We start from the raw sequence: 12504 nt of genomic DNA on the forward strand, positions 1-12504 counted from the left end.
TTGAACACCGTTGGGCTGTGGGGTGAGCCCACTGTGCCACCTGGACGGAAGGCCATTGATGGAACATAGAAAATAGGAGCAGGAGGAGGTCATTCGGCCCTTTGAGCCAGCTCTGCCATCATTATGATCATGGCTGATCATCCAACTCAGTAACCCGTTACCACTTTCCCCCCATATCCTTTGATCTCTTTAACCCAATGAGTTATGGCTAACTCCTTCTTGAAAACATACAACATTCTGTCCTCAAATGCTTTCTGTGGTAGCGAATTCCACAGGCTCACCACTCTCTGGGTGAAGAATTTTCCCCTCATTTCAATCCCTAGACTGTGACCCCTAGTTCTGAACTCCTCTGCCATCTGAAACATCCTTCCTGCATTTATCCTGTTTAGTCCTGTTTGACTTTTGTAGGCTTATGAAGTTGCTGAAGATGGTTGAGCCAAGGGAACTACCCTGAGGAACCCCTGCAGCAATGACCTGGGACTGAGATGATTGACTTCCAACAACCACAATCATTTTCCTTTGTTCTAGGCAACCACAATCGATAATCAGGTTTTCAAACTGTGCATTTTTCAATATGAGCAACATTCCAGTTAAATAAGAAACTTAATGGGCAAATATCATAAGTACGAGATAGGATGTTGATCAAATAGATTATACACAGATTACTGTTGTGAAGAATGTACATTCCATTTATTCAGTCTTTTAACCAAAATAAATGTTTCAACTCACATAACTAAAGATCTGGCCAAATTCTCTTTTTTTTTAATGTAGAGTACCCAATTCTTTTTTTTTCCAATTAAGAGGCAATTTAGCCTCTTAATCCACCTATCCTGCACATCTTTTTGGGTTGTGGGGGAGAGACTCATGCAGACATGGGGAGAATGTGCAAACTCCACAGGGACAGTGACCCGGAGCTAGGATCGAACCCGGGTCCTCAGTGCCATGAGGCAGCAGTGCTAACCACTGCGTCACCATGTCGCATGCGGCCAAATTCTCTTGACAGAGACCAAAGTTTTGACTCTTGAGCATTAATCATTTTGGATGATTAAAAACACAATTCTCTGGATTCTTTCCATGCTGCAGTGTAAAGCTGACCTAGACTCTAAAAGGCAGTGCCAGTTTGGGAATGCCTGGACTCTGTTCCTTACACTGTTTCAGCTCTAAATGTGGGAGGCAGGGAGGGAAAAGATACGAGCACAAACCCTGAAGAGTTAGTCTCTGCGGATTAAGATCAGGCATCTGGATTTTATTACACTTCAGACGGGCAGCCTGTTTGTCCAGACCTCCTGCAGAATGAGACACAACTCAAGCATTTCCCATCACTGATCTCTGACAACCTCCAAACCAATGTATTCAAGAATGCAAAATCATTCTAATGGGATAAATTGGCAAGATCTTTCCAGGAGACACATGAACAGGAGCTATGCAAAAGTCAGAGTAAATCCAGTTGGCTCCATAGCAGCCAGTACTGTCTACAGTTGCCACCGAAGGGTAATGGCCATTATCTGTGACAACATCACACGAGATGAAATCTGCTTTAACGTACTTATGTAAAAATGATCTGGCGTCAATTGTGCAAACAAGAGAGTTCATAGTGACATTGATTTCAAACAAGGGCAATAAAGAACTTTACTGTGACAGTCACTGATTTACAATGACTGGATAATCAAATTCCACTTTTATTCCCGCAAATTCTACAATCCTATCAATCTCCCCATAGAGTTAGTGTCCTTGATTATTGTGGCTTTCTGAGAACTGTGATATACATATATATATAATTCTAAAAGCACGAATGAGGAGCCTGGAAATAAATTTGATGGCAAAGATGTCAAATTGGTGCACTTTGCCTCCCATAACAGCAGAAATTGTAGCTCAAATGATTAGTATCTGGACAAGACTCTGACTACTATGAAAAGTGCCTTTGAGGCTGAGCTAACATTTAGTTCAGACACTCCTGTGTTGACTCTTTTGCATTGTAACAATTGAGGTCAAACAGAACCAACTTGTGCATCTATTTCTTAAAACATCCTGATTGAACCAGGCTGGCAAGCTCTAACCTTCAGAAATACAGTTGATTTAATTCTCATTATTTACACAATTCTTTGGTTGAAGGCGGTGGATTCAGCTATACATATGTACGTTCAAACTTACTTTGCAGATATTTTAAATGTGAATGCATTCGTTCAATATTTCAAGCACATCAAATATTTCACTTGCTGCCGTTATTCACACAATCTCACTTTTTGTAAAAATCCATCAGTAATGACTAGACAAGTGGGTGTCCCCGCACAATCCCCCTTCAATGCTGCTATTGTGACTCACTCGTCAATAATCTGCATTATTCAGCAAGTTTGAGCATCACCCACTTTTCTCTCTGGCAGTGTTCAGCTGGCCCTTACCTGGGGACAGTCCTTGATGTAGTGTCCTTTGTTGAAGCAGAGGTGGCACAAATAATTGGGAGGAGGTCTTTTACCAGGTTTGCGAGGTTCTGCTGACAGCGATAGATCCGAGAAATGGTCTGTCAGAGAGCTAAGGCCGTCCACGATATTGCTCAGGGAACCATAGGGCGAAGCGTTCTTGTACAAGCCGCTGGTGATTGCCTGGATAACGGGATTATATTCAGTTACTGACAATGCCACTTTCTGCAGCTGAGTGCTAGCATACAGCTCAAACTGGTGAAACGTGTTTAACCTTTAGCGAAATAAGCAGTCAAACTGATCCTTGCGTTTAACATATTCAAAACTGGGCAGCCATGAGTTTACAAAATAGCCAATTGTCTACTATGGGGAGTTGAACTCGGAGCTGCAGTAAGCGAGCACACTAGAAGTATACACTAGAAGTATAACTCCCAAATGCTCACACCCCCAATGCCAGTCTAATGTGTGTTATACCAGCAACTGTTAATTCAACACAACATGTTTTAAGGCCGATGTGACACATGATTGTGACAACGCATTGTAGTGAAGGCAGATATCACAGAGAGAATGGGTTTGTTGCAATTTCTGAAATTGCCCTTCTCGCTGTCTAGATCTGACACGGGGGTGGGTTCTGTGGCGGGAGGCTGTTTATTTGCCTCTTGTTCTCTTTGTAGCAAAGCAAGAGGTTCGGGGCGTCAGGACTCACTTGATCCTTAAAGTGCATTTTAATACAGGCGAGAAATGAATATGAATGAAGGGGGTTGGGAGAGGAAAGTTGAAAATAATGCCTGATCCACAATAAACAAGCACTTCGCCCTCGGCCCCTCCCAAGTTCTGCCAGCCCATATTACACTTCCCTGGCATCTCGGGTACACAGTTCCAGCGCCAGTGGGGCATCACGTTGGGATGTGGCTTTGTGGCAGTCTGGGGAGGGGGGGGGGGGGCATTGAGGGGTTTTGCTCTGCTCTTAACAAACACACAGGCGCTGAAAAAAAAAGTGGAACAACTTATTTCTCTCCCTGGCTACAAAACTAAACATTTAACCCCCTTCCCGCCCTGGATACACATCCAGCTGATATAACCTTGCAAAGAGAGAATCTAAAGCAACAGCCCCACAATCACCTTTTAAACTGTCCCATCAAAGCGAACAAAAAGCCCAAAGCAGGAGTGGGTGAATGGAACTTGCTTTGTATCTCTCCAAAGCCACAGACCAACCCCCAAATGTCTGGGCCACGCTGAGCTATTTTTAAAACGAAACAATTCTTTGGCGCTGACTCCGGCTGTCATGTTTACAAGGCAGCTTTTCTGGAGTGAATTGCAATAAAGTGACCCCGTCAGAAAGGTCGGGGCATTTAACCCTTCGCCCTCTGCGCCCTAGTCACTGCTTTGGGGGTTTTGTTCGCTTTGATGGGGCAGTTGAAAAGGTGATTGTGGAGCTGTTGTGGGCTGTTGCTTTAGATTCTCTCGTTGCAAGGCTATATCAGCTGGATGTGTGTCCAGGGCGGGAGGGGGGTTAAATGTTTCGCTTTGTAGCCAGGGAGAGAAATAAGTTGGGTATTCCTTAATTGGGGGGGGGGGGGGGGGGGAGTGGCGGTGTTTCTTTGTGACTTGATCAGGGCCCAGCGGAGCCTGTGTTGCATTCACACCGAATGAAGCAATGCTCCAGAGTGTAGAATCCTATTTGGGCTGAAGAAACATTGTAGGGGTCTTCTGTAAATGAGTTGGGGGGGGGGGGGGGGGGGGTCTCTTATAGAACCAAAGTGGTGCTCTTAAATCTTCGGCTACCCAATCAGAATGGGAGAAGTTTGTGGTTTCCACTTTTTTTCAGCGCCTGTGTGTTTGTTAAGAGCAGAGCAAACCCCTCAATGCCCTCCCCAGACTGCCACCCTATCAGTGGAGGGCCATCAGCAGAGAGGCTATTCACACTGCAAACTGTTTTCACTCTCAGCCCAGGCCGATTAGCTTCTCCTGCCTCGGCCAATCCAGATCTCAGACGTATTGGCATCCAAAGCAGTGTCTCACTGTCCGTCCCCACTGAATTAAACTTGCTCTTTTCTTAAAAGGGCAATGGCCTTTTGGCTGAGAGTCTATTTGTTTCCCCCGTGTGCTGACTGACGCGGCCCAGGAACAGCCACATAAGCTGGCATCCAAGTGTCCATGTTCAGGACTTGACTGTGCTGCTGGAGAGAAAGGCCGCTGTGTGAGTGGATGGAGACAGGGTAGGAGTTAAGGCAATCGAACAAACTAATGGTGCTCATGCTGGGGACCGGCACAGTGCATTTCAGTACATTTCTAAACATGTCCTTAAATCAATAATGGATAGATTGGAATTCCAAGCCCAGTCCAGTTGCTTTCCTCCTCCAATGCTGCTATCACAGAATTCCCACAGTGCAGGAGGAGGCCATTCGGCCTATCGATTCGGCACCAAACTTCTGGCAGAGCACCCCATCCAGGCCCAAATTCCCCCCTCCATCCCACCCCCGCAACCCCACCTAACATTTGGACGCTAAGGGGCAATTTATCACAGCCAATCCACCTAACCTGCACATCTTTGGATTTGTGGGAGGAAACCGGAGCATCCGGAGGAAACCCACGCAGACACAGAAAGAACATGCAGACTCCACATAGACAGTCACCCGAGGTCGGAATTGAACCCGAGTCCCTAGCGCCGTGAGGCAGCAGTGCTAACCATTGTGCCACCTTATAGCCACTGTAGAACCCTCACTCCAGTCAACCCAAGGGCTAGCTGTCAGCTACACTGCTACAGTCTCACACCACAGCGTTGCAATCTCTCAGTATCTCCTCAAAATTACACTCTTGCACCTTTCCCTCTATCACTTCATTTATTTTTCAAGGGCAGTTGCACACACCTCTTGAGTTAGAGTCATAGAGTGTTACAGCACACAAAGAGGCCCTTTGGCCCATCCTGTCTGCACCAACTATCAAGCACCTATCTATTCTGATCCTCTTTTCCAGCACTTAGACTGAAACCTTGTAAGCTATGACATTTCAAAGGCTCGCGTAAATGCTTCTTAAATGTCGTGAGGGCTGTACTGCCCTTAAAGACAGTGAGTTCCAGATTCCCACCACTCTCTGGATGAAAAGGTTTTTCCTGAAATTACCTTTAAATCTCCTGCCCCTTTCCTCCAGTTTGCTGACCCCTTCATTAAAGGGAAAGATTCCTTCCTATCTAATAATAATCTTTATTATCACAAGCAGGCTTACATTAACACTTCAATGAAGTTACTGTGAAAATCCCCTGGTGGCCACATTCCGGCACCTGTTCGGGTACATAGAGGGGGAATTCAGAATGTCCAATTCACCGAACAAGCATGACTTTCGGGACTTGTGGGAGGAAAGCGGAGCACCCGGAGGAAACCCACACAGAAACGGTGAGAATGTGCAGACTCTGCACAGACAGTGACCCAAGGCGGGAATCGAACCCGGGTCCCTGGTACTGTGAAGCAATTGTGCTAACCACCATGCAACCGTGTTGCCCTCTACCCTATTTATGTCCCTCTTAATTTGTACACCTCAATCCCCCCTCCCTCCCCTCCCCCCCGTCAGCCTACTCTGCTCTCAGGAAAACAATCCCAGCTGAAACGCTCCATCCCAGGCAACATCCTGGTGAATCTCTTCTGCACCCTCTCCAGTGGTAGCACATCCTTCCTTAGTTCCTCTCTTATTTCCTAGGATGAATTTCCCTTCCCCCGAGTGTGAAGTTCCTTGTGACACTTTGCTATATTAAAGCCACTATATATGCCTGTTGCTTAAAAGAGATGGCAGCAATTAACAGTGCGAGTGCAATAGCAGAATTTAAAAGCAATCATACACATACATGTGTATAGTGTGCCAACTAGAACTCTGGAGTTAAAAATGGACCATTCAATTTATCAATCCCACTCCATCCAGAATTCAATCACAATGTCTTTTTATACCACCTTTAACATCACATTTGCTCTGGGTTGATTCACAGGAGCATTATGAGGCAAGGCTAGACACAGCCTCAATGGGGTAAATGCCCAAAAGATTGACCAAAGAGGTAGGTTTTAAGGAATGTCTTAAAGGATAAAAGCCAGATAGAGAGGCAGAGGAGTTTAATAAGGAGATTCCAAAGATCACACAGCAGGTCACTGAAGGCAACCAATGGTGGAGCGATTCAAATTGGGGATGTGCAAGAGACCAGAATTAGAGGAACGCGGAGATCTCAGAGGACAGTAATTCAGAGTTAAACCTTACGCTGGAACTGTATACATTATGGGTTGTCACAACAGTAGTACTCTTAAAGGGTAGAGCAGCCTATGGTCACTTGGGGCTATGGCAATTTTACTGTACCTTACTGTGGGCAGTTCTAGTCACCCCATTACAGAAAGGATGTAATTGTATTTGAGAGGATACAAGAAGGGATGTTGCCAGGACTGGAACATTACAGCTATGAGGAAGGATTGGACAGTCTGGGGTTCTCCTTGGAACAGAGAAGGCGGAGGGGAGATGTGATTGAGATGAACAAAATTGTGAGGGGCCTGGATCAAGTGGATGGGAAGGGCCTGTTTACATTAACAGGGAGGTCCGGAAGATGTCTGGATTTGCACCTCAAGCGCTCAAATGCTGCAAAGTGGGATTACGTTGGGGGGGTGGCTCTTTTTATGTCCAGCACAATGGGCCATGTGGCCTCTTTCTGTGCCATAAACCTCCCATGATTCAAAGTGATTCACTGAGCACCAGGACGGTGAGTGATTGGGGCTGGGTGACAGTAACAACATGAGCTGTCCAATGACATTGAGTTGACAGGGGGTAGGACTGATTTGGAATTCTGCAATATTTATCCCAGCGTGGGCCTCTCCACTGTACCCCTAACCTGTTGACTACAACTTTCAAAATTATCTCCCCCCCCCTCCTTGAAAGCCAATCAATATCACAACAATATTCAGTTGCCCTTCTCAGCGGATGGAGAGATATCATTTAAAGGTTCCATCTGACCTTGACTCAATTGCTCTTGGGATCTTGGTGGTAACGTAACCCCTCCCCGCCCCCTCCCCGGGATACTGGTGGTAATATAACCCCGTCCCTCACCCCGGGATCCTGGTGGTAACATAAGCACCCCCCCGTCTCTAACTTTGCTCTGAGCTTGTGAACTTTGTCTCCTCTTTGGGCTGTGACCATCTGTGGTGAATGTATTACTGAGATCATTCACCATTGTATTACATTACATTGTATCATGTTGGTGCCCTTGTGGGCTCCGCCCCTGGCCCCGCCCCCTTGGGGGAGGTATATAGATCTGCAGCCTGTAGGCGGTCCTCAGTACACAGCAGTCCCAGGCAGGCACAGTTGATTAAAATCACTGTTCACTTCAACTCTCCGTCTCCTGTGAATTGATGGTGGCATCACCAGCACATTCATATTGTTTTCAAATCCCATTACAAGGATTTGATAGTTTAGTCCCAACTGCTCTCACAATATGGTCATTTATGGAACTTTTTTTTCCAAAAATAGATGCCGGAGAAGAAAATACTTTACAATGCGAGTTTATAAAACGGGAAAGTACTTTCTGCCTCCCTCTTGTGTATCTTGCTACGCATTGCCCTTTTAAGATCAAACCTCATCCACCAACTTTGCTGCATATTTACTCATGGGGAGAGCGACGTATACATGGCGTTTTATTTTTGTAGCTGTAGCAGCAACCAGATATTCCAACTGGAAAATAATGACCAGGCTCTCACATCACAACATTCTCGAAGAGACTGCAATCTGAAATTCTAACTAACCCCCTAACGCCCCTGGAGAGATTGCAGATCACCCTGCCCATGGCTATGTACCCTGCTCAAACCTCACACACGCTTCTCTCGACTTATTTGTATTTTTTAAAAAGCTAAGACAGGACATCCCGATAAAACAGCACGTCATTAGCCTAGAAATCTCTCCAGCCAAATCATCCACGATTCCTTGCCGGCTGGACCATGCTGAGTTAATGCATTGCATTGCTTGTAACGAGCTGTCAATCAGGGTGGGTGATTCACACGCTCAGGCGAGAGGGGGAAATTGTGCAAAGGGAGGTGAGCAATCTGCTTCGAAACACGTCTTTCAGGCATGAAGGCAAATTCCAATGGCTGACAAGGGCAGAGAGTAACGGGGCCACTTTAACACTCCAGCCCCTATTGCACACAGCACAGGAGCGCCCTCAATTATTAGCCAGCATGTCAACATGACTTCGCATTGAGAAGAAATCGGACAAACAAATCCCGCTTCGCACACATAAAAGTTCTACAGGATCTTCCAGGGACAACAATCTTGAAAGAAAAAAGATTGCCCCTCTCTCTCACACACACACTCTCTATTTCACACAGTCTAATGGCGGGCGTTTAAAGAAAAAAAAAACCCCTCTGTACTCGCAAGAGAAAGTTGGTTAAAGTTCCCATCACAGCCTAAAACGGATGGCTCAGAAAGAGCACATTTCAGATCGCCTGGCTTAATTAAGACTGTACTTTAAGGGAATCAATCCGCACCTCGTTCCTGTGGAGTTGAGAAAAGTTGTTGAGATAGTTGGAATAGAGAGAAGTTCCCAGATCGGCAGCTTTGGTATAGTTCAGGTCGTGGTGCTGGGACGATGACTCGGGTCTGAAGGCATCGAAAGCACTCGGCTGGTGAGTGTCCTGCAGAGACAGATAGACCCAGTTTAAGAGCTGAGCTGGCTGGTAGACAGAGGCGCTGGTGTCGATCGCTGACAGCAAACTCATCCTGGCCGGCGTCTGGCTCGCCTGTCCCTCTCTTTGCTAGCACAGTGTGTGTGTGTGTGTGTAGTAAGTCCCAAGCCAGCGCTGGCTGCTGTGGAGAGGTCGGATCTCCTTTTTCTGTCTATGTGTTTTGTTGTTGTTTAGTTGCCTGTTGCTGTGTTGTTTGTGAAGTTGTCAGTAAGTTTTCTCTCTTTCTTTCCTTCCTTCCTTCCTTTCCTTTCCCCCCTCCCCTCCCCTCCCTCCCTCCCCCCCACCCCCTTGTTGGGCGAGAGCCTCCAAGACTGATCCGCTAGCTCTTTATCTCCCCCCAGGGGAAGTGTTACTCCCCGGCAGCCAATCAGTGCAGCGCATTGGCACCCGGAACTGCATCATCAGCTTTTGATACATTTCACTGGCAGAGTGGGGCTGAAATGCTGCTTCGCATTGAGTCGATTTCAACCCTCTGGCAGCCCCCCCCCCCCCCCCCCTCCCCCTCTCCCCGTTTTATTGTCCTGCACTCCAGTCACAGCGCGATGCAGTCCCACCTCCTTCAACACTTGAGTTGTGTGTGGACTTCTGTCTTTTACACCTTCCAGTCCCAGTGCCTGGGCTAAATGCGGCCAATTTCATCATTTAACTTTTCCAGTGCTAAACTGGGAAGAAAATCTAACTGTTTCAAGCTGTCTGAATGCCCCCTCTTATTTTAGAATGAAAGTATAAATTATATGTATATATATTTTCAATCACACTCTAAATATCCCCCCTCATCCTCCCCACATACTTTACAGTCCTATTTATTCCTGGACAATTTACACAGACTGCAATCGATAAGGAAGGTGTCTGCACGGTTTAATTAAATTTAGATTAAAATCAAACTATCGCCAGGGGATCACTTTACGAGGAAGTGTGTGTGTGTGTGTTTGCAGTGGCTTGGGAGGAGAGGGAACTTTTAGGAATTCTGTATTCAAATTCTTCACAGGCAAAAGTGTCTGGGGGAGAGCAAACTGCAATAGCATTCCCAGATCCGGGCAGGGGGAGAGAAAAGGGGGGACGGAGAGATGGAAGGAGGGAGGGAGAGGGGAAAAGGAGGGAGGGACAGCAGAGGGAGTGGGCCGGCACGGTTACACAGTGGCTAGCACTGTTGCTTCACAGCGCCAGGGTCCCAGGTTCAATTCCCGGCTTGGGTCACTGTGCGGAGTCTGCGCGTTCTCTGTGTGTGTGTGTGGGTTTCTTCCGGGTGCTCCAGTTTCCTCCCACAAGTCCCGAAAGACGTGCTTGTTAGGTGAATTGAACATTCTGAATTCTCCCTCTGTGTACCCGAACAGGCGCCGGACTGTGGCTAGGATGTGTGAAATTTCACGTTTTCTGATATATGTTGGGAATATTATAGACTCACCTTATATTGTTGAACAGTGATCAGAGGAAATACTGGAAACAAATCATTCTGCCAAGGACCAACAAATCAATTTAAATTACAGAAATACCAATATATTTGCAGAAAATAATGATCATGTTTTCAGTTTGATAAAATCATAGTTACAGCACGGAAGGAGGCCATTCGAACTTCTGTCTCGGTGCTGGCACTCTTCAACAGCAGTTTACCCAGTAGCCATAACCCCACCTTTTCCCAGTAGCCCTGCCATTTCTTTTCTCTTCAGACAATGATCCACTTCTCTTATGGAAGCCAGAATCCAATCTGCCTCCACCACACTCTCAGGCAGCGCATTCCAGATCCAAACTACTCACTGCGCAAAAACGTTTTTCCTCACTGAAAATGAAAAATGAAAAATCGCTTATTGTCACGAGTAGGCTTCAATGAAGTTACTGTGAAAAGCCCCTAGTCGCCACATTCCGGCGCCTGTCCGGGGAGGCTGGTACGGGAGCTGGTACTGCTGGCTGCTGTTTCCGTTAGCCAATCACCTTGAACTATCATCCTCTGGTTCTCATATGTAACGTGTGGTGTATCAAAATAAAAATAAAACTTTTCTCAATTGGTACCATTTTCTGTATGCTTATAATCGAGGTTGGCGTCAATGCTCCCTATTTAAAGAGCTAGAGCAAGGTTTGTATTGGAGTTCCCCAGAGTTTTGTATTGGGAACCTTGCTTTTCCTCATTTATATTAATGACCTTGGTGTGCAGGAGATCATTTCAACTTCTGCAGATGAGATAAAACTTGGAAGCATCTGAAACTGTGAGGACAGGGCAAACTTCAAAAGGACATTGGCAAGTTGTTGGAATGGGCAGATAGGTGGCAGATGAAGTTCAATGCAGAGAAGTGTGAGGTGATGCATTTTGGCAGGAAGAACAGGGACAGACAATATAAAATAAGGGGTACATTTCTTAAGGGTTACAGGAGCAGTATGACCTGGGTGCATACGTGCATAGATAATTGAAGGTAACAGGAGAGATGGAGAGAACAGTTAGTTAATAAAGCATTGTATCCTGGGCTTTATGGACAGGGCATAGAGTACAAGAGCAAGGAGGTTATGCTGAACTTATACAAGGCACAATTCGACCTCAGCTGGAGTATTATGTATAGTCCTGGGTATCACACTTTAGGAAGGATGTGAGCGGACTGGAAAGAGCGCTGAAGAGGTTTACAAGAATAGTCCCAGAGATGAGAAACTTCAGTTTTGAGGATAGATTGGAGAGGTTGGGACTGTTTTCTTTGGAGAGAAGAAGGCTAAGATTTTACAGAGGTGTTCAAAGTCACGAGGAGCTGGACAACAGAGTAGATAGGGAGAAATGAAATGAAATGAAAATCGCTTATTGTCACGAGTAGGCTTCAAATGAAGTTACTGTGAAAAGCCCCTAGTCGCCACATTCCAGCGCCTGTTCGGGGAGGCTGTTACGGGAATCGAACCGTGCTGCTGGCCTGCTTGGTCTGCTTTCAAAGCCAACGATTTAGCCCTGTGCTAAACAGCCCCCACTTGTTCCCACTTGTAAAAGGATGAAGAATGAGAGGGCACAGATTGAAAGTAATTTGCAAAAGAAGCAAGTGCAATGTGAGAAAAAAAAATTTCACAAAGCGAGTGGTTGGGGTCTGTAATGTACTGCCTGGAAGTGTGCTGGAGGCAGGTTCAGTTGTAGCGTTCAAGAGGGCATTCAAGGTGATTATTTGAATAGAAACAATGTGCAAGAGTACGGGGGAAAGGCATTTGTAGATACGTTGGACCGAATAACACTGTAACAGTTCTGTGATGCGGGTCCGAGTAGCAATTCAAACGTTCTCACATAGGCCATGTACAAGTTGGCTCCTTTAAGTTACTGCACAGTACTTGTGTGGATGCACAAGAAAATAATTAAAAGAGCCACGTACTTAAACAAATGACCCACGCACTCCAACAAAATAAAATAGAGAGGGAACATTGGTTGA

At 46.1% G+C, this 12504-nt stretch overlaps 1 protein-coding gene across 1 annotated transcript in view; it reads right to left on the reverse strand.

Moving 5' to 3' along the window:
* The window catches only part of zcchc24 (zinc finger, CCHC domain containing 24), a 186256-nt gene extending 176877 nt beyond the window's left edge, over positions 1 to 9379 (reverse strand). The window contains exons 1-2 of the mRNA XM_038783083.1: positions 8921 to 9379; positions 2400 to 2600 (exon numbers count right to left, since the gene is read on the reverse strand). Coding sequence (XP_038639011.1) covers positions 2400 to 2600; positions 8921 to 9151 — 432 coding nt within the window. The 5' untranslated portion in view covers positions 9152 to 9379. The remainder of the gene's footprint in view (positions 1 to 2399; positions 2601 to 8920) is intronic.
* Positions 9380 to 12504: the final 3125 nt, after the last annotated feature.

The sequence above is a fragment of the Scyliorhinus canicula genome, chromosome 22 (genome assembly GCF_902713615.1).
Source record: "Scyliorhinus canicula chromosome 22, sScyCan1.1, whole genome shotgun sequence".
NCBI classification, from domain to species: Eukaryota; Metazoa; Chordata; class Chondrichthyes; order Carcharhiniformes; family Scyliorhinidae; genus Scyliorhinus; species Scyliorhinus canicula.